This window comes from Thamnophis elegans, chromosome 13 (assembly GCF_009769535.1).
Source record: "Thamnophis elegans isolate rThaEle1 chromosome 13, rThaEle1.pri, whole genome shotgun sequence".
Classification (NCBI taxonomy): Eukaryota; Metazoa; Chordata; class Lepidosauria; order Squamata; family Colubridae; genus Thamnophis; species Thamnophis elegans.
In genome coordinates, this window is record NC_045553.1 from 40,045,199 (window position 1) to 40,067,499 (window position 22,301).

The window sequence follows — 22,301 nt, forward strand, 5'->3', positions numbered from 1 at the left end:
ATTGGTAGCTGTACCCCCAGAATTTACCTGAACTGCTGGAATACAGAATTGCTCTGTCTGGCTGTACAATGTCCGTCAAAAATCACATTCGCACACATTTTTCTCCTAACACAAAGACACGCAGACAATGCTTTTGAAGACAGTTGTGCTTTTGCAGTCAGCTCATGAGATCCAATATTGCAAGAGTTTGTAAATTAAAGGGATGCACACCATAGCAAATTGTGGCTTTGGAAATGCATGTAAACAGCGTTCCTCTCCTACATTCCAGATGGCGGTGGGTGTGCTAATACAGAATTATCTATGTGCACAGAGAATGACCACATTTCAATTCATTATCAGCATGTCGATTGCATTCCCCATGAAGGATGCTGCTCTCCCCTCTTGCTGTGAGGAAACTTGTATTATGGGCAATCACTAAATCATATCTGACTGCATCACTTTAAGTAGATAACGGTAGTTTGATAAGAAAACTGTGTGACCCGACAATTGCGCGATAGACATATGCGTGCCGACAAAATAGCGCCGATTAAAACACAACGTCAAAATCGCGCCGACAAAAGTGCGATGACAAGCACAAAAAAAATCGAAACATTTTAGGGTTAGGGTTTTGTTGTGATTTTGTCGTCGCGCATGTCGTCGCGATTTTGTCGAAAATCAATTAGCGATTTTGACGGCGCTCATTTGTCCGTAGCAGGTTTGTCGGCGCGCATATGTCTATCGTGCATTTGTCAGTGAACCGAAAACTGAAGCAGCGAAATAAAAAAATAATTCCAAATATCATTTATCTATTATTTCTTCTAACAAGTGTTCCTTATTTAAGCTATGTTATGGAAATTTAAACCAGTACATTTTAAACGGGGCTATTCTAACATGTAATAAAGAAGTCTGAATTCCGTAAGTGACACGTATTATTCCACTTAAATGTGTGCATGTGTGAAACTAATTTTTTTATTTAAAAAAAACTACAAAAAGGTTTTGCTTTTAGTTGGAATGACATTGAGGAATCAGCGAAAAAACTAACCCTGCAATATTAATTCAGTCTGGCTTTTGAGTTAAGAGCTAAAAAGTCGATTTTGGGAATGTGCAAGACAGACTTACTTCTTAGCCAGCAGTGAATAATTTCATTATAAATGCCTGTCTCTCCACACATATGTATCATCTTGTCTCATGCAGTGCAATTGATATCCTACAAGATAATTTAAATGATACATAGGAAATCATGTCACTCTTAGTGTACTAATAGGATAGCAATTACATAACTGTCAAGACTGAAGCTGGACATGTTTGTCTATCAATGTGGAAAACATAGAAACCAGATTTCAACATGTTTATAAAACTTGTTTCTGTGTACAATACTGATATTTGTTTTAAGGACATTAATGCAGTTACAGTCATGATTTTGGAATGGGAGTGTATAATTATTTGGCAATAGGTGGGTTTTTTTTCTCTTGCTTTATGTAGATAGTGTATATGTATATGAGAGACAGTATACAAACTAGCAACTCAGGGAACAGCATTAAACAATTCAAATGTTTGGTGAGAAGAAATTTATTGGCAGTTGAAATCGAGGTTTCTGTCTTTCTTTTTAACTTGAACTTTAAAAAGTGTTTGGATAATTGAAAAAAGGGCAGAATAAAGGAAAAGTTAATTTTTATTTTATTTGGGGAGGGGGGAGGAGGAAAATGTACATTAAAGCCAAAGAGATTTCAGTTGACATTACAGGAAAACAAGTCTACTTAAATCTCTAGGAGCAACTGTCTGCTCTGGATTTTTGTACAAAATTTATTTTTTTATATTGTTTTGCTCAAATAAGCACTATTTGAGACTTCTGATGCAGATTTATTGGTTCTAATCTTCTATATTTCTATAAAAACGTCAATGAGAAATTATAACATTCCATATTTGAGGTTGCACCTTCTACCCTGTGATTCAGCAGGGTGAACTATTTTAGATAGCAGCATGGCACTACTAATTTTTAAACGAATAAAAAGATGTAATCCAATTATATTAACTTACATTACCATTTTAAAGTCTAATAAAATACACAGTGTGGATACTGCAGTGTCTGAATGTAGATACTATCTCAGAATATGTGCATCATTTCTTGAGTAAATGAAAAATCAGCCAACATTCTCAATTATCTCACCCATAAAACATAAAACAAAGGAAACGGTTGGGGGGAGGAGATTGGAGAGAGAGAGAGAGAAGAGGACAAAAAATAAGCAAGATTAAGCTCTCTTGCTCTGTTATTCCACAGCCTGATTAACTGATATTCCATATGGAACTAATTCTAATATCTTTAATATCTTCTAGTAAGTTGTGTTACCCAATAGCTGCTGAAGCGGTTTTTCCAGTATTGCCTGGAAAACAACACTTTAAAAGTTGCTCTGAACCTTGTTTCAATATGAAATAATGTTCATTACAAATACACACTGATCCTACAACGGTCAGTGGATTTAAAGATTGATAGTCTAAGCAGTAACAAAAGGCTAAAACAGCCTCTATTCTCGTCCATAAATTGTAGGAAATAAATTGTTTCAACTTCTACCTCAAAACGATGCTATAGAGCACTGCACACCAGAACAACTAGACACAAGGACAGTTTTCCCCGAATGACCATCACTCTGCTTAACAACTAATTCCCACAACACTGTCAATAATTTACTAAGAATGCATTACTATTATTCTTCTCTTCCTTCCTAGTATCTATCTCTCCGCACTTATAACTCTAACCATGTTGCTTGTATCTTTCAATTTATATTGTTTTTGTTTCCTAGTACGATTGATAGCTTATTAGTAACCTTGACTATCACTAAGTGTTTTATCTTTTTATTCTTGATGAATGTATTTTATTCTCTTATGTACACTGAGAGCCTATGTCCCAAAGACAAATTTCTGGGTTGTCCAGTCACACTTGGCCAATAAAGAATTCTATTCTATTCTACATACCTGACCATAGAATGGCCTTCCAAGAAGTGAGGGGAAGATTGCTGTCCAAACCAATATTTAAAGAGTTACTTTATTAAACATAAATGAATCAAGTTGATCTTGCTTCCGCTGCTTTTTTTTTAATTCAACCATTTCACCTGGCCAACCTTATTTAGGCATGGAAGCTAAGCAAGGTCAGACTTGTTGGCACTTGAGTGAAGATAGCCTGGGAATTCCAAGGCTGGAGGTAACATCAAAATTATCCCGGAAGACAGTGATGGCAAACTATTTCTATACTGTTGCCAAGGGGCAAAGGGGGTGGGGTTCCATGGCTGTGTCCATGCAATCAGCAACAACATTTTATGTTTCCTAAACAGATTGAAAACCACACTCCATCTCCACTGAAATCTCTGAAAGATCTGGCTCTCTACAAATCTAGAAGTAGGGACATTAAGAAAAAAAAAACCTAGATCTCATCAAGAATCCACTTTATCCTCTTCCCCCCTCCCCAAATTTAACATACTTCGGGTAGATTGGGTTAAGATTCATGATTCCTCATGAATTGCCGGAGCATGACACTCAACTTCGTATTTCTTTCTTATAACTTTAGTGGGATGCCATGGTGAGGTCGGAGCTTGGATGGAGAACTTGCAGCCAGGCGAAAGGGATCTAGATTATTCCAGCATTAGAATTCTCCTAGTGTACTAAACAAAACATATTGGAGATGCAGTATTTGTTTCCATGGCAACTTCAACGTTATAAAGTTGTCAACTCTTAACAGAATTTCAATAAATATAGCATAGAAAACCCTATTCGCTGTTTTCTTAAGTAAAGCCTTTGCACAATTTTCTCATTTTCCCAAAAAACAGAAATCAAACAATACATTTGAGGGTTTATGTATTTCACTCAAGTAGAACCACTTTGAAGCTTCAAGGGGGGGAAACGGGGAGAAAAAGAACTCAACTTTTTTAGAAAGTATTTTTCAAGCAGAATACCACTGATTTGAAATAAGGTTGTTGTTGTTGTTTTTATCATGCTAAGGTATAGCCTGTAGGACGTATTTCCAATAATTACTAGAAATATTTAGCTATGACCACTACTTAATAATGTGATGTTAAGAGCCTTGCATTAGAATATATATGTTTAAAAAAACCTAACACAACCATCTACAAACTCATTTTTTATCCAGCAACCCTCCCAGGAAATGTTGAGATGCTAATAGACTCACTGTAGAAACAGAAACAATGGGTCCTTTTTAAATAAGCAAGAGCTGCTTAAACCTTTACATTTAAATTTAAAAAGCAATTTATCAGAACAATGACAATCAGAGGAAGTGATAGATTTATCCGCTTCCCCACCTGCATCACTTCAACATGTTTTCAATCCGATATGCAAAAGAAATAAATGTAGATACTCCAGAGGTTTTTTACCATATCATAGACTGTGATGCAGCTGTTTTGAGCCAGAGCTGCAAAGACTTGTTCGGAACTTTTAAATCTTCTATAGCCCGAAGAAGTGGGAAGAAAGGAAAGTGGGGATGAGAAGTGGTGGGAGTCCTTTCCTGATCTGGATTTTTGCCCTAATACTTTTCATTCACACAAATAAAAAGTATTTAATTGGCAACCAATAATCTCCAACATCTCTAGACGTCTGCTATGAGCTCATGTCTACTTTAATAGAGCTTTGCTTCCTTCCCCTCAATATTGGAGTTAATACATACCTACATATCCAAGAGACCCAAGCACTGATATTTATGAAAAGGCAAATAATCACAACAATGTCTAGTCTATAATTAATTGCAAGCTAGGGGAAATTGTCCTTCTTAAAACCCTTTTATTGGCTTGACGAGAAGTCTCCCAGGCAGGCAAATGATTGTAGGGCGCAGATCCAACAATCCTACTCGCTATAACACAACAAAACTAGTTTTTCTAGATGCAACAGTTACAATCTCGCACAACATTCAGTATTCCTGAGTAACAGGTTCTTGCATTTCTTTCCCCATGTAGGAAAGAATGAAACGGTGGATGCCAATAAAACAAACCACTCCATTTTCCCATCATCTTCCGAAGCACTGTTGCTGACAGCACTTACCAAAACTCTTCGGGCTCAAGCAAACAAAACAGCCTCCGCTAAGCACCAAGGCAAACTCACACCAGAGGATTCTTTTTAATCAATGCCTGTGTCTCACACTGCATTACATCACTTGCAATGCACAGAAACAAATCAACAAGTCAGCAAAAGCAGAATGTCTACGTGTATTTACCTACACCCACACACAAACACACACAAAACCACCCCGCAAACAACCTGACAAACCACGGTCTTACCTTTTCTGTCCCCTATTATACACAAATAATAATAGTAACGATAAAGCTCCAAGTAGATCAGTCCTGAAGAACTCGGCAGGCGGCTTATTGCATAAAGAAACCGGCAGAGTTTCGCTGATCAGCTTTGGCTTGGCATTCTCAGGATTTACAGCCCGCGGTGGGAGAGATCAACTGCACGGCACAAAGTCCTCACCACATACGCACGCAATCCATCCCCCCCCCCCACTACCATCCGAGCCCTCCCCTCCAGTTAAAGAGTGGCTTCCTGCACAGCTTTGTATCTGGAAGGAGGGGAGGGGGAGACCTTAAGCACCTCCTTTGGGGTACCCACTGTTTCTGCCTCGCCACAACCGCGGATGCCCCTCCCAAAGGATCTCACCCTTGTGTAGCAAGCCGTGCTTGTCCAGCCCTACCTCGCGCGCCGGGCCACGCCTCTGCTCAGGTGACTCTCAGCGGCTGAACAGAGGCCAGCCCATCCTCGGAAAGCCTGGTGTCATTTCTAGTCCATCAAGCAGGCAACAGGAAGGGGGAGGGAGCAGCCCTCAAAGCAGAGATGAGTCAGTGGACAGGGCAAACTCAAAGCAAGGGAGATCCAGGGAGTTTGCAGGAAAGCAGTTCTGTCCCTCATCTCAGTAAGGTGGGGGAGAGGCTAAAGAAAGGCAGCCCACTGCCCTTCCCACCCACCCCCACACACTTTGGGTGGAGTCTTAACTATCATGGGCAGGAAGGAAAAGAAGAAGAAAACATAAGGAGGCAACTCTAGTTTTATGCCTTCACAGGCATCCGATTAAGTTATTGGGGAAACTGATTAAGACTGATTTGAATAAGGCTAACTAGAGTTATTTCCTAAGCTGGACAAGGAAATGCCGCTATAATGATTTCGGACCTCTCTGCTGCTTTGGAATCCCGTCAAATAATCCTCAGCTGCTTGGATAAGTTCATGGTAAACCTTATGCTTCTTGGCAGTTTCCTTAAGCTAGAAACAGCTCTCCCACCCCCTCCTTCTTAGCCCATGATTGCAAACTATGGAGATACGCCAAAATCTGCAGATGGTGAAAGGAGGGAATATATTTAGAAGGGATATTAATGTAATTTCAGTGGGTTTGAGCCCACTTGGTGTAGACACCAGGCTGGAAACCAAGGGACTGTGAATTTTAGTCCTTTCTTAGGCATGAAAGCTGGTCTGGACTAGGCAGTCCCTCTCAGACCAACCTACCACACAGGGTTATTGCTGAGGGGGAAAACAAGTGGAAGCAACTTGAAGTATGCAAAAGAAATGCAGGCTCTACATCTAACCTGTATACTGCATGAGTCAAAAAGAGGGCTGTGAAAATATTTACAGACCCCCTCAACATTCTGATAATAAATTGTTTCAACCCTAACCCTAACCCTCAAAATGACTAGAGGGCTCTGCACACCAGAACTAGACACAAGGACAATTTTTCTCCTGAATGCCATCACTCTGCTAAACAACTAATTCCCACAACAGTGTCATATTACCTACTAAGACTAGTCTTCTTCTCTTCCTTACTAGTACCTAGCCGAGGTGGCGCAGTGGTTAGGGTGCAGTACTGCAGGCCACTTCAGCTGACTGTTATCTGCAGTTCAGCGGTTCTAATCTCACCGGCTCAAGGTTGACTCAGCCTTCCATCCTTCCGAGGTGGGTTAAAATGAGGACCCAGACTGTGGGGGCAATATGCTGACTCTGTAACCGCTTAGAGAGGGCTGAAAGCCCTATGAAGCGGTATATAAGTCTAACTGCTATTGCTATTGGTATTTCCTAGTACCTATCTCTTTCCACTTACAACTATAACCATGTGCTTGTATCTTTAAAATGTATATTGTTTTGTTTCCTAGTATAATCTGATTGCTTATTAGTAACCTATGACTATCACTAAGTGTTGTATCTTATGATTCTTGATGAATGTATTCTACTTATTTTTCTTTATGTACACTGAGAGCCTAAGCACCAAAGACAATTCCTTGTGTCCAATCACACTTGGCCAATAAAGAATTCTATTCTATTCTATCCTAACAATAAATAAACAAAAATACAGGTCGGACTGACATAAGGATCTAAATCCACTAGCTTCAATTGTTTGTGGTAACGTCTTCAGGCAAATCAGTGAAGAGCATGTTTAAACTTGCAGAATGAAAGTACCAACAGGAGGACTACAAATTTCATGAAAAACAAATTCGCCTCATTCATAAAAAAGCATTATCTTAACACATAAGAATCGGGAAGGAAGAGGGAACCTTGGGTTCAAAACTCCGTTTAGTTGGGATACTCAGGGTCAAAGTACAAATGACATGCCATTCTGTTCCTGCAAGAGAGCTAACGTACTGTGACTGAAGAGAAGATCTCATGGACTATCCCCAACTGCTCGTCATTATTCATTCAATTCTTCCCTGCCACCCTGCCGTGAACTTCTCATAGGGAAAATAATATTCACGAATTGAAGGCAAATAAATATACATGTCCCGGGATAATGTTGGAAGATGAATCTGGGTTGGTCATTGGACCAGAGATTTACTCTTCCGAGTTTCTGGACTTATCCTGGAGCCCATCTTCTACTGGAATATGTGCTTTAGGCTATTCTAGGGTCAGCAACCTTAAACACTCAAAGAGCCACAAAGGTCCTAACTGAAAGCCCCCTGTTCAATTCTGGAGTTGATCGGAAGTCCATTTCCCCCATCATAGAGTCTCCTCCTAGGGCAGCGTCCTTTCTCCTCTACCAACCGGAAGTCTGGTACCCCAATGATAGAGCCTTCTCCTAGTGCGGCATCCTTTTTCCTCTGCCGACTGGAAGTCAGGTTTCCCCACCATAGTCTCCTCCTAGCACGGTGTCCTTTTTCCTCTACCTGTCCTAACCAAAAACCCTAATCCTAATCTATCAATTGTGGAGACGACCAGCGACAGGGAGCCGCAGCAGAGGGATGAAAGAGACACATGGCGGCTCCACAGCTGGGGGTTGCTGACCCCTGGGCTATTCTCTTAATGTTGTATTTATGTGGTGCCTTCCTATTGGCTGATTGGTGTGCTAAATCAGCACTCTAAATAACTGACAAGGGGTCCAAAATGGCTCCTTTAAGCTTGGGAAATGGGCCCTCTTGTCAGTTAACAGGACTGTTGATTTACCACTAGCTTGTCAAGTATTTAGGAGCCGAGGGCTTCACAGCATAAGGAAACAACAACCAATCGCCAGTCATCAACACAGCAATCAACCAATAGGAAGGCACCCCATAATACAATTAACGGGAATAGCCCAAAGCATGTATTCCAGTAGAAGATGGGCTCCAGCATAAGTCCAAAAATCGGAAGAGTAAATCTCTGGTCCCGGTAGCCGACCCAGATTCGATCTTGAAATAATCTTTCAAGATCTTAGAAGATTATCTTTCTTCAGACCAAGTGGGAGGTCTTCTGCATTGAAAATAAAGGAGTGATAATACTGGATGTTTCACAACCTGCCAACACTTACACTGTCAGTGAGAATCCCAAATATCCAGTTTACTCAAAGGAGGATGGTATAGGCAGAAAAAAGAGCATTGAAACAGCCCAAAGACAGGCTGGCACAAACTTGATAACTGCCCACCATGTTTAAAATTAATGAAAGGTGACTGCGTAAATTTCTCCTTAATATTTAATTATAACAAGGGGTAATAAAGCTTACACTTGGGGAAAACAAGTAGCATTATTTCTATTGACAAAGGAAAATGCAGAATATTTCTTATCTTAGGATTGCCCCCTCTCTTTGGTTATCTTCGAGGGGAAAGGAAATCCCCATCTCCATTTAATGTCATTTTTAAAAAGGTGACATTTCCCCTGGTTGTCAGCATACAGCATTGTCAAATCAAATCAACGGTGGTGCAAACCTAATTCACGCATGCTGACATTCACATCAACAAACATGAGAGGAAAACATGAGGTTTAGGAGACTGTTTTTTATCTATTGACAACTCATTTGTTAACCCGCTGTGCAAGATGCAACAAGTGCTGGAAGAATTCCGTGTCTCTTAGGACTTAAAATGCACTAAGAGTTTACAAAGGAATATAAACTGCAGCTAGGAAATGACCCTAATTGTGATTGTCATCGCCTACACAATCCCTCTTCCATCCTTTCTTCATAGCAAGCTGCTTTTAGCCATTGAAGGCACCTGAAGTGATAATGGGCTTGTCTGAGGCTGGTATATTCAGCCGTGCTTCCTCAGTTGTCATACCTAAAAGCAACTGCATAGAAAGGAGAATAAAATATAGCTTAAAGGAGCACACAAGGAGAGATAGATAGATAGATAGATAGATAGATAGATAGATAGATAGATAGATAGATAGATAGATAGATAGATAGATAGATAGATATAGATAGATATAGATATAGATATAGATATAGATATAGATATAGATATAGATATAGATATAGATATAGATATAGATATAGATCTATCTCCAGGCACTCAGAGGTCCCAGTTCAGTAAATAATGCAGGCTGATAATACTCATAGGCAGAAGATGATAACGGGTATAATCCTGTGTATCTGGAGAAAGCTGGGGAAGCTGCACTCTGTATGTGTATGTGCATGTGTGTGTGTGTGAGAGAGAGAGAGAGAGAGACAGAGACACAGAGAGAAAAGAGAAAATGAGAAAGAGAAACAGAGAGACAGAGAAAGGAAGTGTGAGAGAGAAAACGAGAGGCAGAGAAAGAGAAACAGAGAAAATGAGAGACAAAGAAAGAAACAGAGAGAGAGAGAGAGAAAGTGATAGAGAAAAGAGAGGAGGAGAAAGAGAGACAGAGAGAAAGAAATAGATAAACAGAAAGAAAAACAGAGAGAGAGAGAGATGGAGACAAAGAGACAGAGAAAGAAAGTGAGAGAAAAAGAGAAAGAGAAACAGAGAGACAAAGAGAGACAGAGAGAATGCAATCTGTGAATGTCTCTCCACCTCTCTGTCCCCAAACGTTCGGTCTCTTTTTACGCTTCTCCACACTGAAGAAGTGGGGAACAAAGGAGGCATTAGAAGCAAATGGGGGGAAAGCTAATTTACCTACTTGTATGCCTCAACACCTTTATGCTTTTAATATTAAGAATTATAGTTCAGCAATGAAAGAGAAGATGACTCTTGTGGCATAGGGTCAGGAAAAAAAGGAATATCTTCCAACCAGAGAACTCTACCAGAGAGAAACAGGGTTTTTTCCATTCTTCTGTAGCTGCTACACCTCATTAAATTCATGGAAGTCTATCTTCCCTCTTGGGGAAGGATCTCTCTGCCTGAGTATTTAGATTAAAGACAGAAAAAGAAATAGTTCTAAAATGCAAATGTCTTCAGTCTGAGTCAGCCTTAAAAATTACAGCTCACCATCTCTCCTTTTCCAGGTTTCAACCAAGTCTGAGAACAGTTGGGCGATGGTAGAATATTGTCTGTATTTGGCTAGAATATTACCATATATATAGCCTTTAATGCCATTCCAAACTTTATCAAGCTGTAGCTACTATCCAAGAACTAATGAGTGAATGAAGGAGTAACGTGCTACCAATTCAGGTTAAACCACAAATGTTCAGCAACAATTTCCGATAATGTATTATTTGCTACGTAACTTCAAAGTACCATTAAACTAATTAATTAGGAAACCAGTAGGTATGTGCAGAGAGATACAAGCAGCATACAACAACAATAGCAAATCTAATAATTGGAAGGGATCTTTCATCTAGTGCAGAAACCCTTGGCTTCCAAGGTAGTCAGTACCTTAAAAGCTTAAAAGAAAGATGTTTATGAGAAGGTAGATTTATGCTTAAAAACAAAGAATAAGCATAGTTGATGTTGTTTCTAAAGAGAAGAATTTTACTACCATAGTATTACATGTAAATCCTACAGTAGGGAGGGGGGTGTTGGAGAACTGTAGTCCCAAAGGTGCTTTTTCAAGAGACCAGAAAGTCCAGTTGCCTCTTGAAAAAGCACCCCTGGGACAACCATGAATCCAGAGATAAGCACTATCAGTGACATCAAGGAACTGATTGCCTATGCTGATACATTACATTCAATAGTATTTTAGACTGCTTTGTATGCCATGTTGAAAAGAATGAGAAGCTAGGCATTCCTGTGTCACACATATATGAGCGGAGGAATCTGGCTTGATGAAGGCAGCATATGACTTCAGACCATCCCCATCCACTTTCACACAATACATGGAATGGAATGGGAGAGGAGAGGAGAGACAGAGTTGGAAGGGACCTTGGAGGTCTGTGACCTCAGAGCTACATTCCATGGAATCATCTCCCAGGGCTGAAAGATGCAGAACAGTAAGACTTCCAAAGAATTGCTCCTTCAGGGTAACAATCTAATCATGAGTCATTGCTGTTCTTGAGTAGCCTTGCATTTTGAGTGAATAATATGCACTTCATTTGTGTTGTATTGGAAGTGTGACGCTTCTATGTAGAACTTCCCATCTGTGATTGCCGTGACGCTGGACAAAAATGCCAATGCTATATATGTTCCTATGACCCGTTGTCCTGACTTTTGGATAGATCTCTTAAGATTGTGGTTTGTACTCAAAAGCTGCCTTCCTTTTTTACTTTATGGACTGGACTCTGGTTACTATCTCTGGAAGGACTGTTTGGACTGTTAGCTTCCACACTGACTGTCTTGGTGCTTCAACTTGCTTAGCCTACCTATTTGAGACCTAACATTGCTTATTATTTCCAAAGTTAAAGGTTGTCAGTTGTGCCAACTCTAGAACACAGTGCTCATTTCCCATTTTCTTGACTGAGAGAGTCAGTGTTGTCCAAAGACAATTTCCGTGGTCCTGTGATCAGCATGGCTATTTGCCAAAGCAACACAGAACAGTGGGAATATTGTTATCTTCCCACTGAAGTGGTACCTATTTATCTACTCGCATTTGCATGCTTTCAAACTGCTAGTATGCATACACATATAATTTAGACTTACAAGGTATTCAACTCCACAATGACTCGTGAGTAGTAACAGTTTGGGAGAAGACATGACTCATTATTATTGTTGTTGTTGTTGCTCACTTAAATTCATTATAAGCCATCCACTCCCATTGACTCTGAGCTGCTAATTGTACTATTACCCTACTTTTTGTCACTCATTCCATATTCTTAGACTAACTGCTTCAATTCACAGAAATATAATTTACTATTGGCTTCCTGTGGGAAGGAGGAGGATTCATTTAGCGAACATTTAATGTTTAGCCTCTTTATAAAAGCCCTTGCTAACCCTCTAACAAAGAAGCTAGATTTTAGAGTGGTTATGAATAGTTTGTTCATTGCAAGGAATTCGCTATTACCTTTCCTATTTCTAGTCAGAGGAATAGATCTTAGCTATGAGGACCAAAGCTAGCATAGTTTTCTACCTGTAGTTTTGCACATAAATATTAATTTGGGTTTTCTGACTTCCCGAGCCTCCTTCTTAGAAAAATATGAGATGCCCCCTGTCTATAGACTCCCGGGCTCAATTAGTAACATCCAGCCTACATTCTCTAGGCTATGAGGACAAACAGTGTGACTCACAAAAGGCAACAACTGTTAAAATAACCATTTTAATGAAGGGACATTACCCAACATATACTAACCACATTGGCATATTCTATTTTATCCCAATAAATGTACCTCATCTGAGGCTCTTGCAGTATAGCTATGACAACTCTAGCATAGCTGTTTCTAGTTATACCTTGACAGCTTTGTATATAATATGGCTGTTCAGCTTTTTAAAAATGTGATTTCAACATTTAGCCTTTGTTCTCTGTTTTTTTTTTCTACACCCTTCCCTCGTACTTAATTAGAAATAGCAGCAATGTACATGAAATGTGTATGAAAGCTCTAAAAATAGGAATTAGGTTAAATTTGGTAAAAACAACTGATGTTGACACAAATGGATGGATCCCAATTTGTCAGACATTGTAAGACATACATCCCAGACAAGAATTCTGGGGGGGAGGAGGGGACACGACTCTTAATTATAGTTACCTCATTGATTTCTTTGGCATTACATCCATCCATCAGCATAAATATTTGTACATACACATATAGCAATAAAGATTTTTTTTAAGCTTTTAGAAGACAAACCTGTGGGTATAATTGGAACTATAGTCTACCTTGTTACAAACAAACAGTTAAAACAAGCTCAAGTAATTGTTAGTTGGCATTATTACTACAACGTACAGAGTTAGACTGTGGGTTAGTCCGTTTATAAACTGTATCAACTACAATCCATTCTACCTGAGCTCAGTTGGGATTGGTTCAGAGGCTTTGAAATAGATGCTGAACCATTACTATCCATCTCCAAATCTGGATGCAGTTGTGGAGGGTGGAATATGGAGCAAAATAGGATAAAAAAGTTATTATTTTTAACGATGGATATGAGCACCTTGATTTTCTTTTCTTTTTTTATAAAGTTTCATTAATGTTTGTACTATTACATTGAATTAGTGTTTAACAAAACATCATGTTTTGTTTGTTTTGTTTGCTTAACAATACAAATTGTAGCATTTGCAAATTATGATATTTAATTATCTAATTATAATTAATGAAATAAGTTATTATTATCTTTACCCCTTTTTTCCAGCCAGTGATAAAATAAATTCCCATGTTTGGTGATATCCTCTATCTACTTTCCATTTAAGAGATAATTAAGAAGATATTGGACTGTGCAGAAATGGATAGACTTACATTGAAGATTAAAACAAAAGGACCTTGATTTTCAAAGGCATTGAAATTCTCATTTCAAATGTCTGCTCGGTTACATTCTAAAAAGTGAAATATGAATCAAGCGTGGCCTCTGATTAGAATTTACACTCTTCTCCCTGAAAGCATGGCAATTCCAAGTTGTCCAAACTATTCTTATTAACATCTGCTAAGATTTTGTTTAATGTGGAAAATTCAATTATAACTTAAATAAACCAATAGATTGGTTAAATGGGTCCATTTCTAGGGCTAAAAGGTATTGCATTATATTTTTACTGCAACCCTTACAGAGCATATTAACAGTTGGGGGCGAAAAGCATCAGCAAAGGTAGTTCAGTTAATCAATCACATGTTGGGTGTCTGTATACCACCTGCCGGGGCCTTTTAGAATAACCTACTGATTTCTCCGCTGCCATGGTTTTGTTTTATTAATAGTATGGTTTCCATGGTTTTGTTTTATTAATAGTATACTGAACCAAATTGACAGCATATGCTCAAAGTATGTGATGATGAAACTGACAGACTCATTGAACAAATATTGCTGCTGGGGATGTCTAGTATGGAACACACACGAAAAATATTTTTTGGGCCATATGCTCTGATATCAGAGAATGGCAAGCACATTTATCTGTCTGATGAAGGAATCGGAAAGGAAGGAAAATGCAGCCGTGCGGTCCTCCACGTTGTGATGCAAGCCAGAAAGTCAGATATACTTTATATTTTTTTCCTAATATTATATCATATCACAATAAAGAACAGCAAGCTGCAATTTTCACTGTCTTTTTTCCTCAAATTAAATTTCTCTAAAGCATATCTCACACCCATGTACCCTGTTTCCCCGAAAATAAGACAGGGTCTTATTTTCTTTTGAACCTCGAAATAAGCGCTTGGCCTTATTTTCGGAGAGGTCTTATTATTTTTGAGGTGCAAGAGGTGGCGAACGTGGTCACCTCATGGCTGCTGCTGTGTTGCAATATTTTGGGGGAGGGCTTATTTCAGCGCATGCGTTCAAAAGCCCTATTGGGCTTATTATCCGGGGAGATCTTATTTTCAGGGAAACAGGGTAGTTTTTCTCCAAATGAAGTGAGAGAAAGAAGCTGCACCCTTCCAGATACACTTTGGAGTCTGGATGGCAGCATATTTTGTCATTCCTTGTTCTGTACCCTTTCCTGCTGCAATTTTGGAGTATAATATGTCTCCAATATAAAATATAAATAGTATTAAAAGATATGATCTTATTGCCATGCTTTCTTTTCATGATAGGTTGCTTTGTAGGACAAAGCTGATGTGCTAAAAACTCTCACAATGAAGACAAGTATTATAGGTTGTCATGAAAATTATTAATACTATACTAAGTTATGCTTAGGTAATTTCCATTCTCTGATTGCATGCAATTCAAAAATTTATTCTAGGAATTGACTGTAGAAAACACTTCTGTCTGTGCACACCAAAAAAAAAAAAAAAAAAAAACCTTATGTAATTGTGTAGGAAAAGCAACATTTTTCCAAAGCATATACTTTTAGGATTATGCAATATTTTTACTCTGGGATATGATTTTACAGTATAATGCTACTTGTATAAAATAAATAGTTGGCAATTTTAGTTACTCCAAAATTTTTAGTTACTCCTAAAAATTAGTCTCAAGCTCATTTTTCTCCTTATTTATCTTCTATTGCAGATTTCATTTTAATGCATATTGTGAAAGAAAGAAATGTACAAGGAAATCACAGTGAAAAGTCACTGTACATTCCTCAGATACTGAGTACATTAATATACAACAGTATACCAGAATTCTGATTTTTTCAGGATTAAACAACAAACGCAAATATCCTGCTAGATCATTTTCACATCATCTCAGACAGCATTTTTCCATGGTCTGTTTGTTGTGATATTCTTGAAGAAAAAAAAGATAAGAATAAATTCTGATGTCTGGTTTTGTATTGTTCAGAAAGGATAATGGCATAGTTTGTGGTTTACAAACGATGACCAAAAAAACCCCCACCCTTAAGACAGAACTTGTCCTCGAGGGCTCAAATGGGAGCTAACAAACATTCTGGTTTACCGTTGCATGTGAATGCAATTACAAATTCAGCTGAGAATAAGAAAAATCATGGCATGAGCAGAAAAAGAGTAAATGAAAACGTACAAGGGGGGAAGTAGCTCCAGGATGCTGGACGGGCTCCAGGGGCAGGGGAGACTGGGAAAGTACAATTTAAAAGAAAATACATTATTAACGGGAACATCCACCTGGAAAAAAATAAAACATTTTCATTTCAAAAGACTAGCCAAGCCTACCCCGTTTCTTTAACACTGTGCAAAGGGTTAAATAGGAATCTAATTCTGCATGGGCTGAGGACTTCCAAAATTGTTTGCACACGCCCCAAACCTCTTCTGAAAAATCAATGGAAGGTTGTATTATTCAGCAGTACTTTGTAATTAGGGTGCATTTACTGTCAAAACACTTTAAATGATTCAGTTAGAGAATGCAACTGGCTAACCACTGGCCATCAGTGCAAAGAGACCCAGAAGAACATTTTTGCAACTGTGGAAATAACTATGTACCAGTACCATTTCCCACACTAAAGAAAACCTGAGTAGGGCATTGCTTTTGAAAGCAGCCCTCTCTCCCTAGCAATCCCCAATTTGCAAAAATTGTAAAAAAAAAAAAAAAATCTAACCAGAAAAAACAGCTGCATTTTGAATGACAATACAATGTCTCTTTTATATATGTACACTTTCCAAGCAGGACCGCCTCCTGCCAATTACCTCCCAAAGACTGATTCGATCGCACAGACTAGGCCTTCTCCGGATTCCATCTGCCAGCCAATGTTGGCTGGCGACCCCCCGAGGGAGAGCCTTCTCTGTTGCAGCTCCGGCCCTCTGGAATGAGCTCCCTGTGGAGATCCCGACCCTTACTACCCTCCCGGCCTTCCGTAAAGCCACTAAGTCCTGGCTGCTCCGGCAGGCCGGGGGCTATTGAAGTATCCAGCCCCACTGTAACTATGAATGTTGTTGAATTTTAATTTGTTGTATTGTCTTATTTATCCCCTTTCCCTTTTTATTGAAAGCCGCCCGGAGTCCTTCGGGAGTGGGCGGCATACAAAACTAATAAACTAAACTAAACTAAACTATCCCGACATAACCTCTGGGCTGGCTGCAGAACGATGCTATAAAAATAGCTAAATAATTTCACAGAGGTTTATTTAGTACCAAACACCAACCAACCTATAAGCTGGTAAGCGCTCAATGGATTAATTAGGAGCTCAAAAGACAAAGGATCTCTTTGAGAGCCTATTGTGTTATTAATCTGAAATATGCTTTCCTTCTCCTTCCGGACAATTTTAAACCTGCTTGCAAAGGAAGGTAGTTTATTACCCCTGGCTTTCAGAAACTGTTACTGAACTGTGCGCCTATCACCATCTTTCAAGTTCCAATGAAAGTCAATTAGATCAACACTGACTTTCCTCGTGGGCCAGTTCAACCACTTGGCTCAAAGGGATTGTTTGAATTATTTCATGTATCTTATCTCTGCTTATATGCAGCTTATCATGGTTGTGGACAACATGCAGGAATAATTGGAACCCACCAATGCAATGATTTCAAAATGTCTGCCAAGTCTTCCTGTCCTGTATAGGTTGCCTAGGTAACCTTGATTTCTATTGTATATGCTATAATGGGGTATGATTAACTAGAACACTTTTAAAAAAGATACTGGAAACAAAAGCCACGTGAAGACTATCAGATTCATGCGCTATTGTACTTTATCCCACAAAATAGGATTATATTTATCCAGGGGCTGCCAGGATGAACTCCATTTGCATAATAGTATTAACAATGTTTTCAATTTCTAGCAAAGGCACAAATGTTAAGAGATTTTTAACAGCAAGTGTTTCCTAGATAGGCAACTTCAATCCACCTCTTCTATTTCGTTAAAGTGCTATTTCTAGAATCTCAAACGTTAATAAAAGCACTTCCTAGGCAACATCAGAAAAGTGCATGTAAAAATGAAATGAACAGCATGAGGTTAAGTTAAGAAACAAAACATTGACATGAAGCTGATGGCATCTTTGAAAGACCTGCAGTGATATGACAACTAATCCAAATGATAAGGATGGCAACCAAAAGAAAAGAAATCGGAAGAGAACAATAAAAAAAAATGAAGATACATTGCATGATTTTATAAAGTAGAGAGAGCTGAAACTTCTGTTCCATCTTTCTCTTTCATAGCACTCTTCAACAGACTGATGTCATTCAGATTCATAGAACTAAGAACGGAATTATGTACCACAAAGGAACAAGCAACATCCATGTTTCCATTTTCTCTTAGAAATTACAAGCTAATCAACATGACAAAGAATACACACAGCATTTCCCAAAACTGAGACATTTAATCCTACACTCCTGATTTTAAATATTTGGGGGGATGATGAGAACACTGCATTTTCCTTCACAGAAGTTTTATGCCAATTGTTAAAAAAATATTACTATTCCTTATCCTTAAAAGAGCCGAGGTGGCGCAGTGGTTAAAGTGCAGTACTGCAGGCCACTTCAGCTGACTGCTATCTGCAGTTCAGCGGTTCAAATCTCACCAGCTCAAGGTTGACTCAGCCTTCCATCCTTCCGAGGTGGGTAAAATGAGGACCCAGACTGTGGGGGCAATATGCTGACTCTGTAAACCGCTTAGAGAGGGCTGAAAGGTCTATGAAGCGGTATATAAGTCTAACTGCTATTGCTATTAACCCCAAATTGCAACAGACTGATCTAGAAGGTTTTTCAAATCAATTTGGAATTAGGCAATAAGTTTCAGAGAGAAAGTAAGCTATGGATTTCATCTAAGTCTGCTCTTATCCCAAGCATCTCAAATTGGACAATCCTTTAAAATCAGAACGAACAAGTTCTGCAACCCCAAAACATTTGAGAACTTGTTTTAAGTAACCACAGAGTGAAGCGAGCATTGAAGGGAATGCAGCATATTTGTTGCTTTGCCTATTGAGAGAACCCATTTCTATATGCTGACTCTCCTTTTCCATCAATATAATTCTGCCTTTGGGTATATGATGAAACAAGATTCATGTTCAGGTCTGTTTAATCTTATAATGTGCTTTGCAACCCTTTATCCCAGTGGTATCTGAATGTCTTAAAACCAAAAATCCTCCTGATCCTTCTGAGAAAACATGAGCAACTAAAAAGGGATGACAACAGTACCACCTGAATTGACCTCAAGCACAATATAATTAGTTATTAATCTAAATTGTAAAGAAGAGTCACAATTCATATGTTCCTGAATATTTTTCCCTAACCTAAAGCTTCAAAAAAAAATCATCCCCAATTTAAGCAAATTTTATTTATTAATCACATTTTGGAAATGCCTAACTTCCTCATAGACTGGGATCATAAAAGATGCACATGTTTGTTCTTTCCTTATTCCACAACTCATTCCATACTCTACTACACAAAGAAAAAACACTCCTGGGTCAAAACAACTTCTGAAATACAAGTTCATCAAACATTTGATTTGACTCTATGCTTTGTAAACGACACTTAACGCCCAAACTGGAAGTTACATTCGATAATTATTGCTTGTATGCTCTTCATTATTAGCATGGGTGTTTGTGTTTAATTGTTGATTGTGCTGTGGTTTTGTTGCTACACTTTGTCTATTTTTAGAAAACAGCCTGAAAACATGTGGGTGTTTTATTTTATTTTATTTATTTTTGGCAGGGTTTTTTTATTTTATTTTGGAAGGCAGAGTATAAATTCATAAAAATAAGCAATGGTTTTTAGTTCAACAAAATAATACTCTCCTAAGCAGATAGATAGAAGGAAATGAGAGGGAAATAGGCACAGCAATGAATCAGTTCTGAGTCGGAAATGGAGGGAGTAAGTTCAATGAAAGAAAAAGCAAATTATCTTTTGCATCTGTCTTACTTGGCAATAAATTAACTTCCTCTACAGAGTAATTCTGAAAAGTGCATGGGTTTATGATGACCACCAAGCAAAGATTTGTGACAATGGTTACCAAAAATATCTTTTCCCACCCAAAATATTAATGAAATTAGTGAAAATGAAAATGTTTGACCAGCACAAACCAAACAATGAAATAAGCTTGCTGGATGAATGCAAAGAATTATAACGTAGCAAGGGTACTGAAAACTGTAAGCGAACATGATTTAAATCAGAGTTTTGTGATATTACGCACATTTGCTTGAAAAGCACACAAACCTACCTGGCTTTGGTACAGAATTGGTCACTGACTGAGGGACTTTGTCGTTAATCAGTTCAACGCATTCACTAGGAAAGAATCCCACCTATAGTGACATATGAAGTTAGAAAGAAAAAAGAGAGCTTGTGTCTACAGGGCATTTAAACAATTTCAACAGAATCATGGAATAAGGATACAGCCAGATGATTTTCAAGAAAGGGATTATTCCAAATCTCTAGACAGTTTTAGTAAAAAGAGCATTCTTCCCCTGCTTTATATGTGAATAGAGCAGGAGTTTGCTAGCCTGGATTTCATTTTACTCTAGCTGTTTTGTCTGTCCACAGTATCTGAAGACAGAGACATATTACTCTTTCAAGAATTATACATTTGACTTGAGTTCATTGGAATCAGACAAGAGGTTTAAAGAAAAAAAAATCAGGCATCCATATTTTCTACAGGTTTCAAAGGATTAAAATAGCACTATGAATTCTCCAAGATGTTTTTTTCAAAAGGCAACTGGACTTTGTTTATCCTTGAAGACATTTCACTTCTCATCCAAGAAGCTGGTCAGAACTGAAGAATCGAAATGTCTTCAAGGAAAAACGAAGTCCAGTTGCGTCTTGAAAAATGATTGAGAATCTCTGTAGACATTATGAATTCTCCTTCTCTTCCATTTTCTCTTACCCTGAAATTGATCAGGAGCAGTGGTGGGTTCCTGCCAGTTCTAACCTCTTCTATAGAAGCGGTTCCACAAACCTACAGTGCCATTTGGAACCGGTTCCAGCTCCCTCGCCCCCCCTTCGCCCGTACATCATCAAGATGAAGAGCGAGAGGAGGAATTATGGGAGTTGAAGTCCACAAGTCTTAAAGCTGTCAAGTTTGAACACCCCTGGGTTTTTTTTTTCTGAAGGATTAGGGGTGCAAGGGTCTTGAAACTTTACAAGACAGCTTTAAGACTTGCGTGTTTCAAATACCAGAGTTTCTGAGCCAACATTTTGGTTGCTAAGCATGAGTGTTGTTAAGTGCGTTTCACCACATTTTACAAGATGTCCACGCCCATCCAGTCACATGGCTGGCAAGCCACTCCCACAAAGCAGGCCACACCTACAGAAGAGGTTCTAAAAATTTTTGAAACCCACCACTGATCAGGAGGATTTTCAACCCCACCCCACCCCCAAATTTATACATTGTAAACATATTAAGAGTGTAATTTTTTAGAATGAGTATCCATCCTCCACAACTTTTAGAGCCTGCAGTATTAACTAACCTAATAGCTGGACATACCTGAAATCCATGTTTCCCCCTCCACCAAGTGGTCAATTCCTTTGGAGGCATATCAATAACAGAAACAATATCCCCAACCTGGAAATTAAGAAATGAGATTATTTTCTCATTGTGACTCAAAACACTTATCTGGTTTGATAAAAATGCTTACTTTATCGGGCTGCGAATACAAAATCCTTTAAAATAAAGAGTGCTAGTTCTTGCCTATTAAATATGCACATTTGAATTTAAGTATGTATTATGGGCGCTACACAGCAGACATTTTATTCGTTCGTAGAAAGAAAATGTTGGATAACAGCTAAAAGCCAAAACAGGCTGCTGGTTAAGCTGAGGGTGTAGCCACTTCAGAAACGTAAGTGTGAATAGAATATTGAACAAACTAATTAAATGTAGTCCGTGACTTAAGATCAGCCACTTGGTGACCATTTAAAGTTAAAACAGGTCAAATATCCTGGAACATCCTGGATTCAAAATTGTAACAGACACTCCCCACTCATGGTCAACTTGGTCATGTAATCACATCTTGGTTGTCCAGCAATTAGCTGCATTTATGGCTGTTTGCAGCTTCCCACGGTCATATGACCACAATTTAAACAGTTTTTGCTGAAAAGCGACATTTTCTTCTGATTCCTTGAAAAAAATGCCCGTTGTAGACAATGGGTTTGCTTAATGGCCATGGCGATTCGCTTAATGACTGCCACAAAGAATGTCACATCAAGTCCATCAAGTGATAACCTTCTTAATGACGGGCACGATTTACAACCAAATTCCCAGACTCACTTATGGACATCAGTCAAGGATGACCTCTGCTTAAAATATCTACACTTACCGTACTTCTCAGAATATAAGACACACTTCCCCCCCTCC

General features: G+C 38.6%; 1 protein-coding gene across 1 annotated transcript in view; it reads right to left on the bottom strand.

Annotated features, from left to right (window-relative positions):
- Window positions 1-22,301, bottom strand: part of ARHGAP32 (Rho GTPase activating protein 32) — a 169,323-nt gene that overhangs the window by 38,744 nt on the left and 108,278 nt on the right. The window contains 2 exon segments of the mRNA XM_032229513.1: window positions 20,175-20,256; window positions 21,435-21,512. Coding sequence (XP_032085404.1) covers window positions 20,175-20,256; window positions 21,435-21,512 — 160 coding nt within the window.